This window comes from Macaca fascicularis, chromosome 13 (assembly GCF_037993035.2).
Source record: "Macaca fascicularis isolate 582-1 chromosome 13, T2T-MFA8v1.1".
Taxonomy (NCBI): Eukaryota; Metazoa; Chordata; class Mammalia; order Primates; family Cercopithecidae; genus Macaca; species Macaca fascicularis.
Window position 1 is genome coordinate 46389210 of NC_088387.1, and position 25484 is coordinate 46414693.

The 25484-nt window shown below is 40.1% G+C and overlaps 1 protein-coding gene and 1 non-coding gene across 7 annotated transcripts in view; one reads left to right on the plus strand and one right to left on the minus strand.

Annotated features, from left to right (window-relative positions):
* Positions 1-22401, plus strand: part of EVA1A (eva-1 homolog A, regulator of programmed cell death) — a 179315-nt gene extending 156914 nt beyond the window's left edge. For all 6 annotated transcript variants that reach the window (XM_065526938.1, XM_045369003.2, XM_045369004.2 and 3 more), the window contains one exon: positions 21113-22401. In XM_065526938.1, the coding sequence (XP_065383010.1) occupies positions 21113-21486 (374 nt within the window). In that variant the 3' untranslated portion in view covers positions 21487-22401. The remainder of the gene's footprint in view (positions 1-21112) is intronic.
* A 2612-nt stretch (positions 22402-25013) lies between these two features.
* LOC123568542 (small nucleolar RNA U109) lies at positions 25014-25148 on the minus strand. Its single transcript, XR_006691909.1, has one exon. It is a non-coding gene; the product is annotated as a small nucleolar RNA U109 (small nucleolar RNA).
* Positions 25149-25484: the final 336 nt, after the last annotated feature.

Below are 25484 nucleotides of genomic sequence, written 5' to 3' on the forward strand. Positions count from 1 at the left end.
GAATGACCAAACTGCTCCTCTGCTGGTTAAGTGAGTTTGAAAATATTTGATATTTTGTTTTTGTTTTGCCTGATGGTCTCTGGATATTACATTGAAAGAAAGGGACTGAGGTTCTGATTGGATTTCTCTTCAGGCAAGGGCTGGTTTTACTTTCAAGTTCCAATCTAGGCAGAGTTCATATTAGATGACTTAGGAAAAGTGACCCTTTCTCACTCCGCACAAGTTATCAAACACCAGTACAATTTGCCATTTGAAGCCACTAGAAATTCATAGTCTCCAATCTCAGCTGAGCTTTTCACATCATACTTTAATCTCCCTATTTATTTCTGGACACATCTTGTGCCCATTCTTCCCAACAAACATTTCAAACCTTGGCCATTCCAATAATTGTAAATATCTGCTTACTACAATGGGCCCTACAAGTAAATGACAAGTGTCAAACTAGGGGAAAATGAAACATTAATGAAGAAGAGTTAAAGTTTATAACAAATGAAGAGCTCTTACAAATCAATAAAAGTGTCCCAAAAGGAAAGTGGCCAAAAAACAAGAATCAACAGTTTGCAAAAGAAGAGATACAAATTGTCAATAAAACATGAACAGCTCAAATTCTGGCAGAAAAATACAAAATGGAAATTGCAATGAGATTAGCATTTTTATTTTATACATTTCTCAAAGACTTGACTGATTAAGTATATCATTTTAGTCTTGGAGAAAGTCTGGGGAGATGAGTACTTGCACATTGTGCTGATGGGATTGTGAATTTGCTACAACCTCTCTAAAAAATAATTTGGCAATATCCATCAAAGCCCTTAAAAACACATACGCTAGCCAGAAATCCCACTTCTGGAAGTGTCTCCTAAGGAAATAATTAGGGATATAGACAGAAATTTTACTATGAGGATGATTCATCTCAGAATTATTTATAATACATGTAGTAAAAATATTAGGGAAAATTTGTAAGTGTTAATTGAAGTAGAAAGATGCTTATGATATGCTACTAGGTAAATGAAGCCTGTTACCACACATCATATACATTATAATCCCATTTATGTATGTATATTCATATGTATAGGTAACCACATTTTACCACAAATTATAACCAGGTGCCAGAATTGTGTGGGTACAGGTATATGTATTTTTAATTTTATTTTGCTTAGCTGTATTTTTATTAACAATTCATTGATATTCATAATAAGTAATGTTATTTTATTAAAATATTAAATTTTGAATTATACCATACATATATTAGACAATTATCATGCCTCTGTCTTTTCTAACTTCATGAGCTTCTTATCTAAGTGTCCTGAAAATAGCTATTTGGTTGTGCTATAAGCATTTCAAATTCACTCCAGCCTAGAATAGAGTATTGTCCTTCTCTTTAAATATGCTATTTCTTTTATGTACCTATCTAGGGCATCACCTAATCTAGAAATAGGATTTTTAACCTTTGATGCATCTTCTTCACTGCCCATATCCAACTTGTTTTGGTCAATTCATTTTGCCTGTTAAAGTGTATGGCATCCACTTTAGTCCCACCATCGTTGATTGACTGGCTCCAAGCGCCATCATGGTTTTGTCTGCCTTATCATAATGGTATTTGCCATGGTCTTGCCTCTACAATCTTGTTTCACAGTCTGTATTTTGTAGCAAAATGATGTTTCCAAAATGCAGATGTGATGATGCAATTCTTTTTATTTTTTAGCATCCCTCAGTAGATTCTCATTATCTCTGGGATAAAATCCAAATAAGTTTGTGTGGTTTAAGAGTCAGGATTGTTTTCAACTGCAAAAAATGAAAACCTCAACTTGGTGGCCTAAATACATAGACGTTATCTTACCCACATAATAAGAAGTCTGGAGGTAGGTGGTTGCTAGCATTGGCTCATTAGCACAAACACCACGTAGAGGCCTGTCTTTTTCTTTCTCTGTTTGGCTTATTTTACTCAGTATATATATTCCGGCTTTGTCCATGTTGTCACAAGTGGCAGTATCTCCTTCTTTGTTAAGGCTGAATAATATTTCATTTTGTAAATACACCACAGTTTTTAAAATCTATTCATCCATTGATGGACGCTTTGGTTGTTTTTATATCTTGACTATTATGAATAGGGCTACAATAAGTATGGGAGTGCAGATATCTCTATAGATGCTGATTTCATTTTCTTTGGATATATACCCAGTCAGAGACAGAAATAAAAATGCTGTATGATCTCACTTACACATAAAACCTTAAAAAAAAGTTGAATACATAGAAACAGAGAGTAGAATAGTAGTTATCCGGGCATGGAGGAGGAAATGAGAAGTATGTCCAAAGATACAAACTTGCAGTGTTGTGGGATGAATAAGTCTGGAGTTCTAATGTATAGCATGAGGATGATAGTTAAAAATATATGTATACTGAAAATGCGCTAAGAGAATAGATTTTAGGTGCTTTTACCACACAAAAAATGAAAAGAAGGTGATGAACGTGTTTATTCACTTGAGTAATCATTTAACAATGTGTATGTGTAGAAAAACATCAGGTTTTACACCTTAAATATATACAATAAAAAATCTAGGCGCCAGTATCTCTGTGATTCTCAAAGCCTTTTTTCTATGTTTGTCATCTCATGGTTGCCAAATGGCTGCTGTTGTTCAGGCTGATTCAAGATCAATAAGGGCAGAAAATGGAAGGAGGTTCCAGTAGATCTCCTCTCAGATTTCACTGGCCAGGACTGTGTCACATGGTCATTTCTAGCTGCAAGGGAGGCTGGAAAAATGAGAATTTTAGCTTTTTCAATCTTTAGATCAGTGGTTCATATCAGGTGTGATTTTGCTCTGCAAGGGGACGTCTGGCAATGTCTGGAGATATTTTTGGGTGTCACAGCTTAGAAGTGCAGGCTGCTACTGGCATCTAATGGGTGGCGAAACATCCTACAATGCACAGGACAATCTCCTGCAACAAAGAATTACTGGGGCAAGACATCAACAGTTCTGAGGTTGAGAAAGTGTGCCCTAGAGCAGAGGCAGGCAAGGAAGAAAGGACTTGATGATAGTTTGAGGCATCCCACTCTGAAAGTCCTTCTGTGGCTTACCAGAGCTTTTAATGTCAACCTTTACTACTCCATGCTTTAATTTAGTCACTACCCTCCCTGACCAAGACCTCTGCTCCAGTTATTCTAAACCACCTGCCAGGTTTTTTCTTACCTCATTTCTTTGGCACAGTCTTTTCCTTTTCCAAGAATTCTCCCTTTTAGTCCTGGACAGGCTGACTCCCTCCCAGTCTCCTGAACTCTTTTAGGGTCATCTCTCCTCAACCTACCCCACCTCGAATCAATGGGCTTAGGCACCCACCCACACTCTCCCACACATGTTTTATTTCCCTCTCTATTAGCACTTGGATTAGAGGACTTAACATTTCTTTTTTAATTGTATGTAAGGAACTCATTGGGACCAGAATATGATAGTTTATAATGAAGATAATCTCATTAATAATACTGACCTCATTAATAACTCCTAACAAGTTTGTTAGAAAAAGTAAATGGAATGATTACTCATTTTAATTTAATGATTTGAATATTTAATATATTTGCCTGGCTCACTCTTCTATTTCCTTTAAGTTTTCTTTGTTTCTCAAAAGTCATCTTTGGGTACCCCATAAATATGTATAGCTTCTATGTACCCATAAAATTTTAAAATAAGCAAATAAATAAATCACCTTCTCAGTAAATTTCGTTCATCACTATCCACTTCTCGCCACAACACACATTCAGCACTTCGTATCCTTCTTGCTTTTTTTCCCATTTTTTCCTCCTTATCACCTTACCATCATCCACCATACTATATATTTTATTTGTTTAGTATCATCTCCTCTGCTGGAACATAAGCTCCTAGGAGAAGAGAGATTTTTGTTTCTTTCATTGACTGCTATGTCCTGTGCATGTAGAATAGTGCCTGTCACCCATCAGATGCTCAGTTAATCAGTGAATGAATATGGCTCAATAACCAAATAATTATAAAAAGACATATAGCGAGGCATCTTACCCAAGAGCTGCTTCCTCCATCCAGTTCCCAAACTTGACCCATCATCAGGCCTCTATGCATCCTTCCAGAGTTCTTTATGCAGATATTAAGAAAATACAAGGATACAGTTTTCTGCTCCTCCATTTTATGCACAGGTAGCACACCATGCATACTGTTTTGCCCTTCACGATTTTCACTGAACGATATATTATGGAGATATTTTAGATCAGCATGTGGAGACCTTCCTCATTCTTTTAGACAACTACATATTATTCCATTATATAGATGGACATCCATAGTTTAACCAGTCCAGTGAAAATGGTTTAAATCTTTCCAAACTGAGCAACAAACAGAGCTGCAATAAATAGCTATGACATGTATGTTCAAGTGCTCTTGTAGAATAAGTGCCCCAAAGAAAAACTGTGGGAAAAAAGTATGTGTAAATTATCAACTGAGAAAAATATTAATAAATTATCATTTAATTAATTTTACCAATTTGCTCTTAAAAGATATATGAGAAGCCCCTGCAATAGTGTTTTCGAACTTTTGAACTTTGACAATCTCATAGATGAAGAATATCTAAATGCTATTTAATTTCTGCTTCTCTAGATCAGAGGTCAGGAAGCTTTTTCTTTAAAGGGTGAGACAGTAAATATTTTCAGCTTTGTGAGCCAGTCTCTGCTGTAACAACTCAACTCTGCATTGTCGCATGAAAGGAGACATAGACAATGCACAAATGAATGAACATCATTGTGTTCAATAAAATTTTATTTACAAAAACTTATGGCTGGGCAGACTTGGCTTGTGAGCCATAGTGTGCCAGTCCCCATTTATCATATGTTAAAGAGCCATTTGTATTTCTTTTTCTGTGAACTGTCCATATCTCTCTTTCATTTTTTATTGACCTTTTTCTTAATACTCTTTCTAGGCACTTTTCCTATATTAGTCCTTTGTGTCTGTTACATATTACAGATATTTTTCCTAATTTGTCACTTGTCTTTTGACTTTGCTTATAGTAATATTTTTCAGAGCAGGAGTTTTGGGTGATTATTTTTCCCTGTTTAACCAATATTCGTTGAATGTGTAACTGCAAGTACAATTATGCTGACTGTTTAGTATTTAACCAGAATTTGAATCACATTTCCCATGACATTGGTATGAGGGAGGCAGCCTCTCAGGAGTGAGGGAGCCTCACCCTCCGCAACTGATAGTCACAAATTTGGGCATTTGAGAAGGTATTGTAGTTCTGGGTTTTCTCATTCCCCTTTATACTGTGAATCCTGTGAGGGCCGAGGGCCTTTGTGTCCTTAGCCTTTAAGCTATGCCCAAGGCATTGAAGACTTGCAGTAAATGTTTATAGAATGAATATAAGTAACCATGTATTAATATATATAATTTGTAAATTTTTTAATATTTAAATTTTTATTGATTTATAACATGCATACAGAAACATATGCACAAAACATTTATGGAAAGCTGATGAATTATTACAAAATAGACTTGTGAAACCAAGAAATAGAATCAGACTTGCTCATTCCCCTGATAATCACATTCTCCTTCTCCTTCCAAAGGTAACCAAAATCTTAAGAACTAAGTATAGATCAACTCTGTCATTTCATGTGTTTTATTACAGAACATTAAAAACATATACAAAATACCAAAAAACATAATAGACCTGTCACCCAGCTTTAACATCTATTAGTCATATGTTGTTTTTGTTTAATCTATACTTCAAACCATTTCCCACCCCCCACTTCATTAGGTTTTCGATTATTTTTTAGATAAAATGCCTACACATTGAAAGGTACAATTTTAAAATTGTACCTTTTTGACAAATCAGTGTACCCATGTAAACTTCCCCTCTTTTAAGAATCGAATTACCCCCCTTAAAAATCATTAATGTGCATAGAAATTACCTCAAAGTATTATTTAAAATCCAGATTTTTATAAAATAGGTGTGAGTTTTGACTGAGAATTTGTATTTTTAAAGAGTGCAGATCTGCAGAGTACATGGTAACTACAATGTTTCTTTTATCTACAGTAAATACAATTTGATGAATAAAATTAAAGAAAATTGACCTAGAGTAAAAGGATGAATCAAAACATCTGTACAATATGCTATCTATAGGAGCATTTGGTTAACAATAACATAAACTAATCGAACAATCTGATCGTTTTAATAACCAAAATTAGCCACAATCTTACTATTGTTTTAATAGAAGTGCTCCCTCAGAATAAAAAAAATTTAGTAACATGAGAGGGTATTGGTTAATTGGTTAACTGGTTAACAGCAAATATTTGAAAGTAAATGTCTGATAAAATTAAGTAATGGATATCTTTTCAAGCCCATCAATGATCTTACATAGTTACCCAAAATTCTGTCATTTACATAGCAAGTGCAGATAATCTTCATAGCTTCCTATTAAAATTATATTGTAATGCCCTTATGCATTTTAACTCAGTTTTCTTATAAAATTCAGCAACTTAAATTTTTGTATGACATATGATAAGTTCCCCTTAAATTCAATTTAAATTTACTGAATTTTATTAGGCAGTGTCTGTGCATCCACCACCCCGTATTATTTGGTGTTCCTCCATTTGCACAGGCATCACAGCTAGGGAAACAGGAATTTACAAGACACGACACAGGCTGTCCTCTGCATCTCTTTCTTCCTCAGGGCATCTGTTCATCAGTCAATCAAGTCATGTGAGAGTAGAGGTTATATATTCTGTGGCACAGAGGGTATCATTCCTCTCCTCAGAGGAGGAAAAGACCAGAAGGTCCTCCTAGGGGGACACTTACTGGGAGGGCTGACCTCCCTAAGGTGTGAGGCTCTGATCAGCAGGTATAGACTTTTCAGGAGGGAGGGATGAGGCAGCCATTCTGAACCTGCAGCTCTACTGTCTCTTGTCCCATCTGAAGACAATTCTGAAGGGCTGTTCTGGGCTGTCTGGATGGTAGAGGTTGAGGAACAGTTTGGGCTTTGATGTGGCTCAGATGAGGTGTGTCATAGGGGGCCCCTATACTCAGTATCTGGGCTGGTGCCTTTGAGGTCAGTAGGTTGCCTTTTTCTGTCCAACTCCATTTTCGCTAGGGAGGAGGCTGGAGAGTCTAAATACCTTCCAGAGGCCCCCTCTGATTATATTTGGAGGATGGGCACTGAAAGGGGCAAAGTCATTATCTTTGGAAATTCTCGAAAGTCTAGTTGGAAACCTGGGAAGACCTCTTGCCTGGTGCCTGAATACTCAGTTGGCAGTCCTAGCCACATAGATGGTTGATAGGCATACAGCTGAGTTTGCATTTATATCAGCACAACCTTGCGTCGGGTTTGAAGAAGTGGCCAGGATTACTGTCTTGGTTACAGGCTGGAGAACATAATGAAAGCAAACTTCAGACCTGCTGCTGACTTTCATCTTGGCAATGATTGTTGGGTCCTAGGCAAAGTGCTTGAATGTAGCATGAGGCCAATCCATAGATCCACCTCCACATGGCAGCTGTCCATAAGGTAAGAGGGGGCCCAGTTTATGTCTTGATGAGAGGCTCTGCCAGGTAGAAGAATCACATCTCAGGTTTCCTGATAGCTGGCTGACGTGTTGAAAACAGATCCAGGACAGATCTGCTTTTGGATGTGTGGACAGGCATTAGCCTTTCAGTTTTGCTGATGCTTCAGTTGAAGTCTCCTAGGAAACTTCTGTGCTAGGTTCTTCCTCTGCAGTTCTTGCCTTGCCTTTGCCTTTGTTCTTCCTGTGTCTTGGTAAAGGGCTATCGAGTCTGGAGTTGCTGGGGCTTCCTCAGTCCTAGGTTCTACTTTTCCTTCTTATTTGGTCCAAGGGTTGTGGGACAGGGCCCCACCCCAGCACTTCACTGGGCACCTTCTGGTCCTGGCCATGTGTCCTAAGACTTGATAGTTCTTACACGTTCTCTTGGAAATGATTAAATTTGTTTCTTCCAAATCTCACCGTAAAATTGCTGCTCCAGAAAGATGTATCATGGACATTCTGCTTTTGTGCATCCTCCCTGCATAGGATTGAAGCTGTGCCTACTCTGGTTTCAGAAGCATGCAGTAGAGTACTAAAAGTTAATCTAAAAATGGTTTCAGACACTCATCAGGGAGCTTCCTGCATGGGCTGAAAAATGCCAGGACCCCAGGCCTCCAGTACTACCCCTAAGGAGGGGCTCACAATTTGTAACATTTTTTAACAGTTGGAATATCCTCCGCTAAAGAAGGTTTGGTGAAAGTAGTACTTTCGTACACAGATGATAGCAAGATAACTTAATGTACCACTTTTCAAAACCCACTTGGCAATGTGTATCAAGAGCTATAATAATATGTATCCTGTTTGACACAGAGATTCCTTTCCTGAGAATCCATTGCAAGGCAATAAACAACAAGCAAAAAAGGAAGTAGCATTAAGCACAAAAATATTTCTTCTATTATTATTTTTCAAAATATTTCCTCATAACAACCTAAATATCCAAAGGCAGGAAGCAGTTTTTGTAAACTGGCACTTTCACTGGGAAGAATACTATGTAGCCATTATTAGGCATGATGGAGGGAGACCATGGAGCAATACTGAACAGTGTTATATGCTGTGTACATGTGAAGTGTACATGTACAGTGTATGCAAAGGAAAAGATACGAATTATATGTACATGTCTATATAGATACTCTGGCCATAAGCAGGCAAATATGAATAAATATGTGCATGTTTATATGATAGAGAAAGAACAAAGGAAAATTCACTATACTACACACTGTATAGTTATATTCAGGTTGTGAAATTATGGTGATTTTATAATTTTAAAAATTCCGTTTTTTTTTTTTTTTTTTTTTTTGAGGCAGAGCCTTGCTCTGTCGCTCAGACTGGAGTGCAGTGGTGCAATCTCGGCTCACTGCAACCTCTGCCTTCCAGGTTCAAGTGATTCTCCTGCCTCAGCCTCCCGAATAGGTGGGATTACAGACGCATGCCACCATGCCCGGCTAATTCTTTTCGTATTTTTAGTAGAGACAGGGTTTCACTATGTTGGCCAGGTTGGTATTGAACTCCTGACCTCATGATCCACCTGCCTCAGTCTCCCAAAATTTCCCTACTCTTTTAATGTTATACTAGCACATATTTATACACATACCCACATATATACGCATACATATGTATCTACATATAACAAATTTATTAGCTGAACTTTTGGAAATGGTATCTTCATAATTTAGTTCAGTGAATATTGTGAGATATGCACCATGAGCAACACACTGTGCTGAATGCCCAGAGAATCCAAAGTGAATCAATCATATGGATTCTGCCTTCAGAATCCTCACTGTCATGCGGGAAAGATAATGGTTATATAACTAGTTATAACGCAACCACATAAAGTGCTGCCCAGACTGGAGGGGCTAATTAATCACACCCTTCTTCTAAACTCAAGGACCCAGAAAGGCATTCAAATTTTGAAGTTGACCTCATCAGTGTCAATTTCAGCAGTGGTAATGCTGGATGGAATAATGTGTCAGGGCCTTCTACCTAGTCCGTTGAGTTCTAGGGCAGCTATGGGATTGTAGGTCTTTCCCTTGCAGGGGAAGAAAAGTGAGCCAGTGGATTGGGAGGAGGGGCAGGGCAATGGATGCTTCCTTGTGGGGTGTCTATTGCCTGTGGGAGGGGATGAAATGAGTGAATTTTTTCTTTTTTTTAAATTTAACTTTAAGTTCTGGGATACGTGTGCAGAACGTGCAGGTTTGTTACACGGGTATACATGTGCCATGGTGGTTTGCTGCACCTAGCAACCTGTCATCTAGGTTTCAAGCCCCGCATGCATTAGATATTTGTCCTAATGCTCTTCCTCCCCTTGCTCCCCACCCACTGATAGGCCCTGTATGATGTTCCCCTCCCTGTGTCCATGTGTTCTCATTGTTCCATTCCCAGTTATGAGTGAGAACATGTGGTGTTTGGTTTTCCGTTCCTGTGTTAGTTTGCTGAGAATGATGGCTTCCAGCTTCATCTATGTCCCTGCGAAGGACATGAACTGAAATCAGTGAATTCAAAGGAGAATACGTCAGAGCCAGACAGGTAGGAACAGAGATTTCTCAATACTCCTTCCTGGGGAAGAACAGCATTTTAGAGAGGCAGTAGTGTTAGTGGAGGTCTTCCCTCTCCTATGGGGTGGGGCAGAATGCCATAAAGAGATGTTCTTTTTTTTTTTTTTTTGGCAGAGTCTCACCCTGTTGCCCAGACTGGAGTACAATGGCATGATCTCGGCTCACTGCAACCTCTGCCTCCTGGGTTCAAACGATTCTCCTGCCTTAGCCTCCCGAGTAGCTGGGATTACAGGCACCCACCACCACGCCCTGCTAATTTTTATATTTTTAGTAGAGATGGGGTTTCACCATGTTGGCCAGGCTGGTCTCCAACTCCTGACCTCATGATCTGCCTGCCTTGACCTCCCAAAGTGCTGGGATTACAGGCACGAGCCACCACGCCTGGCAAGAGATGTTCTTACAGCGCCTAGAGTTTGGAGAGGAGATTTTGCTGAGCACTCCCTGACTACACACAAACCCCATGATTCTCTTTAATACCCACTTTTTTATTTTATTATTTTGAGGAGTTAAGATTGTGTTTTACTAGTACAAATTTATGGGGCGCATGTGAAATTTTGTTACATGTATATAATGTGTAGTGATCTAGTCAGGGCATTTAGGGTGTCTGTCAACCCAAGTACAATACATTTGTATTAAGTATAGTCACCCTGCTGTGTTATCAAACATTGAATTTATTCCTTCTATCTAACTGTATGTTTGTACCGTGTAACCTGCTTCTCTTCATCCTCCCTGCTACCCTCCACTCACCTTTCCCAGCCTGTTATCTGTCTTTCCACTTTCTATCTGCGTATGATCAAATTTTTTAGCTCTCACATTTAAGTGAAAACATGCAATATTTGTCAAAACCAATTTTAAAAGCCTTTCCTTTTCACTCAAGGAATCGGAAGCTTCAGAGCCAAGAAGAAAGCCCAGGCAGAGAGAAGGTTGCCCTTGCATGAGATCAGCTGGCCTGGTCTGGGCTGGCTGCTGCTGCCCTCTCCTGCAAGGAGTCTGTTGGGCATGATCTGACCACTGAAGGTGCAAATGAGATTAGCTTCAGGACCTCTACATAGGGCCTCTTCCTGCCCATGAAAACAATGACCTGCAGGAAACAAGATACAGCAATACATTTATTTTTATTTATCAAGGGAAAACAACTGACAATAGCCCTCCCCACTCTGCTTCCTGGGTAATTAACAGCTGTCTGGATCTAGTCAAGACCAGGGTGGATCATTGGCGAAGAGGAAGTGACCTGGAGCAGAAAGTATTAGAGGAGAGAAAAAACAATCACCTTAGAGCTTCAGTTTTGAATTTTGTGGGAAAAGGATGAAGAGGCATGACATTCATTGTATCAGCTGTGAAAATCAGACCTGAGTCACCAACTTGGGATCCAGTGAACTCCCTTACCCGGTCTGGTTGCTCTTACTGGGCTTGTCCAGGAATCCACATCTGGATGCTAGAGACAAAAGGGGATGTGTTCTGATCTGGGAGGCAGGACAAGGTGGACTCATTCAGCTACAGAGGGAGCACAGTGGTTTCCAAGATGGAGTTCAGAAACTATCTTTGATGTTAGGCCTATGTAATAGGTGGGGTGAGGGCAGTATGTGAAAGCTAGAATTACTTGTTTTTCTGCCTTTAGTTTCGTTTCTGTTTTGGTCAAAGCATGAACTTTTGAGTATCAGGCAGAATTACATTTGACACCCTCATCTCGGCCTCAGCTTTTAAACAAGAGTAACCCTACTTACCCTGCTGAACAGTGGTAATGGCTGAAGGTATTGCAGATGATCAGCATAAAGGAATTATTCCAGATCTTGGCAAAGAGAAGCATTCAGTGAATGATAGCTCTCTCACTCACTCTATGTATGTATGCATGTATGTATGTATCTGTCATCTATCTGATATCTTCCTCCCTCTTTCCCTTTTCCTCTTGCCTTTCTTCCTGTTCTCATCCCTCCCTTTCTTCCCCATGAGTGCGTATCTATGTCTCTTTGTGCATGCATGTCTGCAATATGTATATCTGTATATACCCTAATATTTTTAAGCATTCTTAGATTCCAGAATAGGTAAAAGGGTGCATGTAGAGGTGCCACTTGTGGAGGGACTGGGAAGTAGAAGGAGTATAACTCAAGCTCTGCTATATCTGTTCAGCATTTATAGGTTTCTCTTGACTTGTATTTCACTGGATTATGTGGCCATTGTTACTATGTTAGAAACCTTCATGGTCTGAAAACCCCTGTAGGGAATATAGGAGTCTCCAAGAAATGGAGATAGATTTATGGAGCTCCAGATATATACTCCAGGGAGGACAGGGTTATGTTTGCTGCCTTAGTGGATACATGAGCTATCTAGAGGCTTTAAAAGACAGCTTATCCCAAATTTATTTCTAACCTACCAATATGGATTGGTTAAATTAAGTTCTTTTAATGCTACTCACTTTAACAGAAGAGAGGTTGAGTTATTGCATAAGTTGGGCAATAAAGCAAGTGTAACTGATGTACTCTTTCTCTGTCATGTCCTCTTTCTCTCACTCTGGGATCCAGGCAGATTTTCTCTTGGTTGAGGAATTGTCTTCTTTGGGTTGAGGAGACTGAGGGAAGATGCAGTGTTGGTATCTCCTTCTGAATCATGGCTTACCTAGGCAGGTTCTCTTCAAGGCTTCATGGTGTAGGAGACAGAGGACAAGACTTTGGTCTGAAGGATCATCCACAGAAAATGGATGTACAGTGCCAACCACAAGAGCTTTGCCTGCTGATTCCCACTTACTCTGCCTGCAAGGTCCCTTCCTTTACCCATGAGAGCAGAGCCAGCTTCCCATTGTGCGGCTTCTTCAAGGGCATTATAGCAGAAGTGGGCCAGTCCCTCTCTTTGGCTCATTTCATTCTAGCTCAGAAAAGCTGTGGCGTAACTATAATTGGCTCAATTTCTTTCGCTTGATTAAAGAGGCGAAGCCAAAGTAAGGCCAGAAATCAAAACCTTTTTTGTTGCCAGGGCATGCAAAGCAGTATAAACTCATTTCTAATTTATATACTCAAAGCCATACCTCCTAAACCAAAGTATATGCAGGATTACTTTAAATTCTTCTTTTCCTAAGGGGAGAATTTTCACAATAACCTTATGTAGAATTTTTATTTCACACTCATAATAAAGTGACCTTTAATAGAACTCTAAGAAAACTCCTTTAGAATGTTTCATACTGTCAAAAGAAGGAATTAAACGTTTGTGAAGTTCAAGGCATGTCACTTGAGCACTACATCAATGTAAGAAAGACTCAGTTTTATTGAAGGTTAATTATCTATTGGAAAAAATTCACTAAGGGGTCCACACTCTGGCATTCCAGCAGTCAGGGATAAACAGGAAGAGGAAGGTGTGTTTGTGGGTCAAGAGTGGACAATGAAGTCTTTGGCTTGTCTGGACTAAAGGCTCCTGTGGAAGAGTTTGTGGGGATATGATTGAAAGGGAGATTGGAACCAGATTTTTGACAGCCTTGAGTGTCCTCTTTTTTTGTAAAAGTAATAAGGCAAATAATAGGAGTCAGATTTTAAAGTGTTGCTTTGACATCCATGTGCAAAATGAATTGAAGGTGGAAGGAAATGGAATCCAGAGTTAGAAAACTTGCAGGTGCGGGGAAATGGCAGTGAGTAGGCAAGAGATGGAAGAGACGTGAGAATGGCTGAGATTAATTAATTTATGGCTAGAAGCCAAAGAGTGAGTCAAAAAGATGACTCTAGGCATTGCGCACAGATGACTGAAGGGAGCCTCAGGCAGAAAGGGGAAGGTTGAAAAGGGGAGGGAGGGAGGAAGGGAGAGAGGGAATGAAAAGAATAGAGAGAGAGGTAAGAGAGATAACTAGATGTTTGAGATAAAAAGAGGATGAGATCAATGTGAGTTACCTTCTGTATGAAGTTGGAAGGTACATGGGAGTTTTTAAACATAAAAATTCAAAAAACATACAAATTAAAATTTACAGGAAATGTATCTCTTAAAGAGATGGATGAGTTTCCTCCTTTCCCCTCAATTTGTTTATGTATTTATGTATTCATGAATAAATATCACTTATTGCCAGAAGGAGGCATGATTCAGTGACAGTTCTATTTCTGATTTTTATTTGTATAGTTATGGGTGTTGAGAAAGTTTGTTCATACAAACATGCAGACAAAAACAAAAGAAGTTTTGTTATAATTAAGTCACTCCAGTCTTTGAATTAAGTTTTCATCATATGCCAAAAATCAGAGTGATCCATCATCAAGTTATTTTGATTTATCAGCTGACAACCTGATTAGGCCTTCCTTCAGTTTTGTTGAAAACCAAGAATTGGAAACTGACTTGGAAAAGGATGTGTTACCAGTTGTTAGGGGCTTTTGCCTCCTGTCATTGACATCAATATTTCAATATTTGGAACTGTTATTTTGCTTGGTAGCCATTTTTGCACTCTGGGCAGCGCACCATAGTAAGATGGGATGTGGGGTGGGGGAAAGGTCTGACTTGAGTTTAGTGAAATGGGGGAAGCAGTGGGTGGTGGGTGGTGTAGAACAGGTGAGCCTGTGCTTTCCACCACAGGCACCTTCTCAGGCAGATCTAATATAGGAAAGAATAAAGAAAATGGCTGTGTAAGGTCTAGAAATAGATTTCCTTAAAACCAGCTGTGCCTGTTCACCTCTTAGGCACATGTTCCCACTGTGAAGACTGCTTATCTTGAGTAAGGCTGAGTGGTGAGATGAAACTCAGGCCCTTTTAGACCGACAGGGACTTAGGCATAGTCAGTGGCCTGATGGCTTCATGAGTTTGTGGGCAGAGGCAGCACCTTGGGCTAGCTAACCAGCTGTCACCCTGAGTAGAATGACCTTATTCCTACCTGATGCAACTAGTGGCAGAAAATCAATTCTGTTAGCAATTGGGAGCAGATTTCTGAGGCAGAGTCAAGGCTCTTTCAGAGGAAAAGGGCTCCTAGGGAACTCTGGACAAAGTAGACAGGTCCAAGACCTGACCCTTGGGAGATATTTTATCTTGATAAACAGCAGAACCCATTTCTCCAGCAAATGGGCTTCATTTTGCTTTATCCCAGTGATTTTGACTTTTGAATTATCACTAGAACTAGGTTTTGTAAAGACCACTCTGGACTGACCCTTTATGGCTTTTTTGTTTTCCATTTCCTGTGCCCACTGACTTTTCTCCAATTCTGTACTCTCTGAGACTGCCCCAGTGGTAGGTACCTCATGCCCGCTTCCATTATTTCACTCGGTTGTGCTCAATTCCAGTTATGTTTATTGCATGTCCGTTTCTCCTGTCAGGCTTGAAGGTCTAGTGAGGTTGTGATTGGCTCAAGGTCACTTAACTAATAAATGACAATGCCTTCCTCCCACTTTACAAAAGAAAGGCAAATTATTGGATTTAACCCAATCCAGGGAGGCCAAGTCCAGGGCTTTTATTTGCCCCAAGACATGTTCTCTCTATCTGAGGGCTTAAGAATTTTCTAAGTTGCTCTAGAATCTAGATAAGACTCACGCCCATTCCAGCCTGTCATCAGTTATCATGTTTTTGTACACATTGTGCATGTTAATTATAATCAGGCAGACATGAGCAAATCACAAATCAATGCAGATTGGTGTGGAGTTCATGGACTGTTCTGGTCATTATTTCCTCCGGGAAAAAATCAATCCTAAGATAAAGGTGGGGCCTTTGATGTGATCCCATAGCGCCTGGCATAGGAATATGCTATTTGTAAGCAAATGAGTTCTGAGAAGACCATCTTTAAAAAAAAAAAAAAAAAGTGTGTGTGGTGCAAACTTAAATTTATTAAGTCAGTAGTGCTACAACTAGATGTACAGATACATTGACAACGTAACATTTGGTTCACTTTTAAAAGTAAACAGCATCTCCATCTAATGGTGAGACATTAAGCTAGTTGTTAAATAATATCTAAAACAGATCTTTTCCTGAAACAGTGTTGCTAGATTTTAAAAAATTAATACACATTGTATACAGCTGTTTTGAATTAACATAAAAATTGAAGAGGTAGCGCAGAAGGTTCTCATATCCCCTCCTTATTGGATTTTTTGTGTTTTTTTTTTTTAACTTTTATTTTAGGTTTGGGGTTACCAGTTTTGTTACATGGGTAAATTGCATGTCACTGAGGTTTGGTGTACGAATGATCCCATCACTTAGGTGGTGAGCATAGTACCCGATAGGTAGTTTTCCAACCCATTACCCCACCCCACCCTCCCCCTCTAATAGTCCCTAATGTCTATTGTTCCCTTCTTTATGTCCATGTTTACCCAGCTTTTAGCTCCCACTTATAAGTGACAACATGCAGTATTTGATTTTCTATTCCTGTGTTAATTTGCTTAAGATAATAGCCTTCAGCTGCATCCATGTTGCTGCAAAACACATGATTTTATTCCTTTTATGGCTGCTTAGTATTCCATGGTGTACCATGGAATACAAATGTGGAAATATGTACCACATTTCCTTTATCCAATCCTCTGTTGATGGGCACCTAGGTTGATTCCATGTTTTTGCTATTGTGAATAGTGCTAGTGCTGCAATACACATACAAGTGCAGGTATCTTTTTTGTAGAAAGATTTATTTTCCTTTAGATATACACCCAGTAGTGGGATTGCTGGGTCAAATCATAGTACTGTTTTAAGTTCTTTGAGAAATCTCCATGCTGCTTTCCACAGGGGCTGAACTAATTTATAATTCCTACTTTTTTTTTTTTTTTTTTTTTGAGACAAGATCTCACTTTGTCACCCAGACTGGATTACAGTGGAACAATCTTGGCTCACTGCAGCCTCTACTTCCCTGGCTCAAGCGATCCTCCTGCCTCAGCCCCAGAAGTAGCTTGGACTACAGGTGTGCACCAGCATGCCTGGCTAATTTTTGTGTTTTTTGTAATGATGAGTTTTCCACCATGTTGCCCAGGCTGGTCTCAAGCTCCCTGAACCCAAATGATCTGCCTGCCTCAGCCCCCAAAGTGTTGAGATTATAGGTGTGAGCTACCATGCCCAGCCTGGTGTTCCCTTTTATGCACAACTCTGTCAACATGGTATTTTTTTACTTTTAGTAATAGGCATTTTGACTGATGCAAGATGGTATCTCGTTGTGGTTTTGATATTGATCGTGATTTCTCTGATGATTAGTGATGTTGAGCATTTTTTCGTATATTTGTTGGCCGAATGTGTGTCTTCTTTGCAAAGTGTCTTTTCATGTCCTGTGCTCATTTTTAATGGAGTTGTTTATTTTTTGCTTACTCAATTGTTTAAGTTTTTAAAATAGATTCTAGATATTAGGACTTTGTCAGATGCATAGTTTAGGAATATTTTCTCCCATTCTGTAGGTTGTCTGTTTACTCTGTTGATAGTTTATTTTGCTGTGAAGAGGCTCTTTAGTTTGGTTGGATCCCACTTGTCAGTTTTTCTTTTTGTCACAATTGCATTTGGAGATTTGGCCATAAATTCTTTGCCAAGGCCAGTGTCCAGAATGGTATTTCCTACGTTTTCTTCTAGAGATTTTATAGTTTTAGGTCTTACACATAAGTCTTTAATCCTTCTTGAGTTAATTTTTGTATATGGTAAAAAGAACGAGTCCAGGTTCAATCTTCTGCATATAACTAGCCAGTTATCCTAGAACCATTTATTAAATAGAGAATCTTTTCGCCTTTGCTGTTATTGTTGACTTTGTCAGAGATCAGATGGCTATAGGTGTGCAGCTTTATTTCTGGGTTCTTTATCCTGTTCCATTGGTCCATGTGTTGGTTTTTGTACCACTACCATACTGTTTGCTTACCGCAGCCTTACAATATAGCTTGAAGTTGGGTAGTGTGATGCCTCTGGCTTTTCTTTTTTTCCCCCCACTTAGGATTGCTTTGGCTATTTGAACCCTCTTTTGGTTCCATATGAATTTTAGAATCATTTTTTTTTCTAATTCTGTGAAAAATGATGTTGGTAGTTTGATAGGAATAGCACTGAATCTGTAAATTGCTTTGGGCAGTATGGCCATTTTAACAATGTTGATTCTTTCAATCCATGAGCATGGAGTATTTTTCTATTTGTTTGTGACATTTCTAATTTCTTTCAACAGTGTTTTGTAATTCTTGTTGTAGAGATCCTTCACCTTGGGTAGCTATTTTTTAGGTATTTTATTATTTTTATGGCAATTAAAATGAAATTACCTTTTGATTTGGCTCTCAGCTTGGACATTGTTGGTGTATAGAAATGCTACTGATTTTGTATTGATTTTGCATCCTGAAACTTTGCTGAAGTCAGTTATCTGTTTGAGGAACCTTTTGGCAAAGTTTTTAGGGTTTTCTGGGTATAGAATTGTATTGTCTGCAAAGAGTGATAGTTTGACTTCCTCTCTTGCTATCTGGATGCCTTTTATTTTTTTCTCTTGCTTGATTGCTCTAGCTAGATCTTACAAGACCACCTTTTATTTACCCAGAAAGGGACGTTTACCAAGCACTTTCACATGCATTATCTACACCGATCCTCCCAACAGCCTTGTGTAATATATGGCCCCTCAGCATTGACACTGATGCCATGGAAGCACCAGGAAATGATGAGAAGGGAATAGGCTTTGAAACTGGGCAGACTTGGGTTTGTTTGCTTGGGCCTTTCTACCTTGTCATGTGGCCTAGGGATGTAACAGTACCTCTTTTTACTTCTGCCTTTTATTTCATAAAAGACAACCAACAAAGGAGGAAAGGTGGAGAAGAAAGAAATAAGTGGGCTATTTTAAAGATTGAGGCTGATGATGTCATGGATTTCATGAAATTTTAGGAACATATTTGGACAATAGTTTTTTCTTTTCTTTTTATTTCAATAGTTTTGGGGGTACAGGTGGTTTGTGGTTACATGGATAAGTTCTTCAGTGGTGATTTCTGAGATTTTAGTGTACCCATCACCAGAGCAGTGTACACTGTACCCAATGTGTAGTCAGAGAGATTAATTTAGATGACGACATCAAGATTATAAAAAATCTTAACAATCTGGAACCAGGGTGAAACGAAATGAAGTTTTTGTGTCTAAATTGAAAAGAATCCTAATAAGTAGCACACAGAAATAGAAAACACAACTTAATGCCATTACCTTTGTGAACGTGACCTGGAACAAGCCACTAGACCAGCATGTAGGTTAGTGTTGACTTGCCATATAAGGGGGAACACATTGGTCTTCAGTAGGCTTGAATTTACCTAATCGTCCTAGCATTTGGTCCAAGTGTCTCCATCTCATCCTCATGCTCACAAAATGCCCCCATGACTCCCTCTCTCCTAGGGCCGGTTGCCCCCACAATGTGCTTCCATCATTAACAGCCCATTATTTTATTTTCTGTCCATTGCTTTCATCTGTCTCCCCAGTAGACTAGGTGCATTCTGAGAGCAAGAACTGAATCTTATTTAAGTCTTTGAATTTCCAGAACCTACAAAAATTGTCCAAATATACGCAAAGGCATAAGAATAATATAATAGACTCTGGGGACTCAGGGGAAATGGGTGGGAGGCAGGTGAGGGATAAAAGACTACCCATTGGGTACAGTGTCCTCAAGGCCAGGCCTGTTCCTTTGTCCTGGTAGGTACCTAGAAATGAAAGTTGTTCACCTAAAGACTCCCATTCTGTTAAGCACATCTTACAGGGGTCACAACTAGGCTCACTAAGCATACTGATTGTCAACAGAATGACTGTTATCTTCTCTCACCAAGGAAAGAGCTCAAATTTCTCCTCCCCTATCAGTTAACCTGCTGAGGCCACTCCTAATTACCTATACTGGCTTTCAGTGTGTGACTGATTGCAACTATTGCTTTTTACAGAACTACCCCAAAACTTAGTGGCTGAAAACAGAACACATTTATTATCTCCCAGTTTCTGCAGATCAGAAATAGAGTGTGGCTTAGCTGGGATCCTTGGTTCAAGGTTTCTCACAGGCTGCTGCAAGGCCGGGACTGTGGTCCCCTCAAGACTAGATGGAGGGATGATTCACTTCCAAGCTCATTCACATGGCTGTTGGCACCATTCAGTTCCTCAAAGGGTGTTGGCCAGAGGTCACCCTTAGTTCCTTGCCACTTGGATTTCTCCATAAAGCAGCTCACACATGGCAGCTGGCTTCATCAGAACCAGCAAGTAAGAAGAGCCCCAGAGAGGGAGAGAGCAAGAGAACAAGACAAAAATCACAGTCTTATGTAACCTAATCTTAGAATCACCCATTGCTTTTGCCATATCCTACAGTCGACCCTTGGTATATGCAGGGGATTGGCTCCAGCATCCCTGTGTATACCCCAATCCGTGCATGCATACTGAAGTTCTACAGTTGACCCTGCAGAAGCCACATATTTGAAAAGCTGACACTCCTTATGTGTGGATTTCTCATCTCACAAATAACGTATTTTCGATCCACATGTTTGTTTGAAAAAACTCCGTGTATAAGTGTCCTGTGCAGTTCAAACCCATGTTGTTCAAGGGTCAACTGTATTTCTTAGAAGTAAAAGGCGAAAGACTTATTCATTATGAAGAGAAACCAGAGCATGTATTTCTTAGAAGTCAGTCACTAGGTCCACCCCATAAGAGGAGAGGATTTCACAAAGGTGTGAATACTAGGAGATGGGGTTCATCTCAGAAGCTGTCTGCGACTGTGATGAAAGGGTAATTCAGTTGGGGTGCATGAGCAAATTCACAAGTAAAGATGTTTTGGTCTAGGTGAAAAGAGGCTTTAGATAAGATACATCTCTTAAACAAATGACACCTAAGCAAAGCTGCTTGTGTACAGTAGGTGCTAAATAATTACTGTTTCTCTTTCTTTTACCTTTTTATTTGGGAAGAATCTCTAAGTCAAAGTTGCAAGAAGAGTGAAAGAATCTCATATACTTTTACAGATTCACCGTTTGTCAATTATATTTTGAATACATTATAAAATATGTCACATGGGAGGACAATATTTTGTAACCGTCAAAACTTTGGAGCCTGGTGAGAGGTGTAGGCTGGAGTCATATTGGATCTCTGCATGTGGAATTGTCATCTCTCAAATGCTTGCTTTTCCTCTTCTTCCTCCAGAAAATCCTGAGCGAGCAGCTCTGTACTTTGTTTCTGGCGTGTGCATTGGACTGGTGCTGACTCTGGCTGCTTTGGTGATAAGGATCTCTTGCCACACAGACTGCAGGCGGCGTCCCAAGAAGAAGTTCCTGCAGGACAGAGAGAGCAGCAGCGACAGCAGCGACAGCGAGGACGGTAGTGAGGACACCGCGTCCGATCTCTCCGTGCGGAGACACCGCCGCTTCGAGAGGACTTTGAACAAGAACGTGTTCACCTCCGCGGAGGAGCTGGAGCGCGCCCAGCGGCTGGAGGAGCGCGAGCGCATCATCAGGGAGATCTGGATGAATGGCCAGCCTGAGGTGCCCGGGACCAGGAGCCTGAACCGCTACTATTAGGGAGCAGCAGGACCCCGGAAACCACTGGAGGCCGCCTGGAAGGGAGAGGATCTGCAGGGACAGTGGACACAAGGAACTGAACCCAGCTCTGCTAATATTGTGATTTCAGAGAAAAACCAGGACATGCCCCTTTTCTAGCCAGGGGGATTGCTCCTTTTTAGCCAAATGTATGGAGAAGTAGAAAAATCAAAGCAGTTCATCAATCTTCCAGGTCTTGGAATGGTGCTGAAAAACCCTCTCCAACACTGTGGATGGAGATCGGAGAAACGCTACTTCGGTTTCTCTTGATTTCTGAGGATCTCAGAAGTTTCTGCAGACTTCCTTGCTATGTGTTATTCCTTTGCAAAAGGAAAGATCATTATAGCATGAGGGCTTGGAATAGCAGGGTGAACTTAACCCAATAAATGCAATTTCCTAAATGGCTCCATGCTATGGAGGTGATTCGGAGTCAAATAGCGTGATCCATGCTTATTATTTAAGGCTGATTTTTAAAATCTCGTTTTGCAAGGGCAACGCCGTCCATTTTAACTGGCACCTCAGGGATTAAAATCCTATTTTTTAGTATAGTTCCCATCTCATTCATGAAAAATGAATACAACTATTGTATTATGGGAGATGTGTCAGTGAACTAGAAAATGTCAATAACCTCAAAGGATGAAGGGTTTTTATTTTAAATAGTTTATAAAATATATATTGACATGCATATTTGAAAATGCTGCATAAAAATAAAAGTGGTGTGTTTTCCCCCTCTTTGGAGACAAGAAAATTTTATGATGATTCTAGATAATTGTGATTTTAAACACTTTGTTTTTTTAAAAAAAGTTTGAATTTCAAAGAAAAGAATGGAAATGAGAGGTAAGGATTAAAGCCAAAGTTAGGGTGGGAATTAAAAAAATAAACATTACATAAAATCTTTTTGGTTTCATGGCTGTCTCTGTGGTTACCCTTACCTTAAATGACAGCTCTTTTATATACATGAGTATGGGCTTTTGCCAGGCCCCCTCAAGGATTAGAGTAGGGAGATGGTTCCTGTGTGATAATGGGCTTTTCACTTTCTGTAGGTTATATGTATGATTGCTATAGTTGTTAAGCAGACAGAGGAATAGAAGACTTACCTAAAGCTAGAAATAAGATGGTAGCCCTTATATGAAAAGAAGTTGGTAGAGAAGGAAGAGAAGCCAGGCTCTGCCACATTTAGAAATAGGTTACAGAGGACAAAACATCCCCTAGGCTGGTAAACAGGAAGAGTGAGACCTGTCTCTCTGTTTACTCCCTTCTTTTGCCATGGAGTGGGTTCCTAGTCAGTCTATCTGGGTGCTCCAGGGCCTTCCTGCTGCGAGAGTCTCCCCTGTTCATTGACTTTGTCACCATGCTTAAGAGGATGGTCAGGAAACTTCCTCCGGTGAGGTCTCTACTGCTTTAGCAACCCACTTTTTGTTGTAAGGACTCTTGGAGGGCTGTCTTAAGAACTGAACAATCATAATCATAATCTCTGCTTGCCAAGGGGGCAATAAAGTTCACTTGAAACACTCAGTCGCTGGCCCAATTATATAATTTTGGGTGGCTGGCAACGTTGGCTGGCTACTTACAAGTGCCAAAAATCTTGCTGAGTCAGCATTTCTGAATCTGGATCCTTGCCCTTGTGGTTTCAGTCCCTTAGCAACAATTGCAGGAATCATCCAATTCCTCTGGGCTTTAGATTAATGTCATCTATCCTTGTCTCCACCTCTTAGAAAAACGGAACAATTGGGAGCTGATTTCCATCACCAGGGAGCATCAAAGCTGATTATGGGGCAGGATTATGAGCCTTATTGGGTAGGGAATGCAGTAGCTGAGGTGTTTGGGAGGGCTCCGGGGTATATGCCTGTCTCAGTTCTCACTCCCATATCCTTTTGACCAAGTCCATAATGTTCTTGTAATTATGGTGGTGGGGACATTGTCTGAGGCATAAAATACACTAGGTAGCAGCTGCTTCACTTTCATATAACAAGGATTACAGCTTTTCAACCTTCCCTATCTTGATTCAACCAATTCCACATTTTAGGGTTATCACTTCACACCTGGTTTTAGTTTCTGTAATAGAACACTTGCATTTGCAACAGAAAGATATTCCACTTAAGAGCATTTATTGATCCACACAACTGGAAGGTCATGGCTGGATCTGAGGCTTCAGAGATGACTGGATCCAGGATCTTAAATGCTACCAAAAAGTTGTTCTTTCTCAGCTCTCCATTTTGCTTCCTTCTGCCGCTGGTTTCATTGTCTTCTACTGCAGATGAAACTGTAACACACTTGTGCAATATAGTGTGTTCAGGTGCTTGCTTCTGATCAAACCCCCCACACAGCTCACCCACTACATATGTGCATATTTGGCACAGGTTCATGGCTTGTTTAGCTCAGAAGTCAGAAGCAAGACACAATGTGGAAGGGATGCTTTTTTGGTGCAGGTTTCCTGGTCTTTGGAAGTTTCACAAAGAAGCACTAGTGGACAAAATTCTGAGATAACTTTCGAAGTAAAGATGACTTAGGAGCCCAATAAATCCGCTTCAGGCATTAATGCTCCCACCAACTTCCCTTAAGAGCCTCTTCCTGAGCTGCAAGGGACAGGTGGTCATTTTCAACTCATGGCATCTCTAAACGCACTCAGCTGAACCTTTGCCATGTGGCAGGGAGCACACCATAGGGACTTTGGGATTTACATAGTTTCAGATAAGGACAGAAGAGGGAAAAAAAAAAAACACCTTACTCTGTGGCTTAAAATATAAAATCACAGGAAGGACTCTATGGCTTGGCTTGTGTAGGTCGATGGATGAAATCACCAGTCATTGTGGTCAAGAGACTGAGCTTCTCTAAGTGGAAAGTGGAGATAGGATGCTAGGCAGGCACTCGCAATAGCCACTGCACCAGTCTTTTCTGTCTTTCTTGGTTTTCCTACTCTCTCTCACAGTTTTTCTTTTTTATTTTTCTTAATGCTTTATCTTCTTTTCCTCAACCCCTTCAATATGGGTCCATCCTTCTCACCTTGAAGCGCTGGTCTTCTCACCCTACATCCTGAGACATCTCATATATTACAGTGACTCTAAAGACCACCTACACACTGATGACTTGAAAAATCTCTTTCCAGTCCTGGCTAAGTTTCAGACTCATATACCCCACTGACCTCAACCACAGGAGACAGTTGTCCCACAGGATAAATTTGGCTGTGTCAGGGAGACATTTTGGTTGTTACTGCTGGGTGGGTGGGATGCTATTTGTATCCAGTGGCTAGAGGCTAGGAATGCTGCTAGACATTCGATAGCGCCAAAGCCAGCCTTTCAGTCCTCTCCACCAATGCCCCAGCAGTGAGTGAAGAAATCTCCAAGTTATTCCAGCCCCCAGCCATATGACTCTTTCCAACCAAAGCCTTAGACATTGTAGAACAGAGATGAATCACCCCTGCTGAGCCCTGTCCAACTTCCTACTCCACAGAATCCATGAACACAGTAAATTGGTGGTATTTTTATGCCACTAAGTTTATTTTCCCACTTTTATGAAGGAGAAATACACTACCATACAACCTCTACCCTAAGGTTGGCCACCCTGAGGAGTCCTTTTTACATGTAGCATGTTATGAATGTATTACTGTTCCCAAAGGATAGAGGAGCAAACATTTCTATATGCAGTATGCCCCTAAGTTTACAATAAATAGCTGGACAACTTCCCAAAACTGCACTCATCTTCCCCCTACACCTATGTCTCTACCTATATTTTCTGTCAGTTAATGATATGGTTTGGATCTGTGCCCTTGCCCAAATCTCATGTCAATTTGTAATCTCTAATGTTGAAGGGCGGGCCTGGTCAGAGGTGATTGTATCACAGGGGCGAGTTTGCCTCTTTCTGTTTTTGTGATAGTGAGGGAGTTATCATGAGATCTTGCTGTTTAAAAGTCTGCAGCACCCACCTCTTCTCTCTCTTCCTCCTGGTTCTGCCATGTAGGATATGCCTGCTTCTCCTTCGCC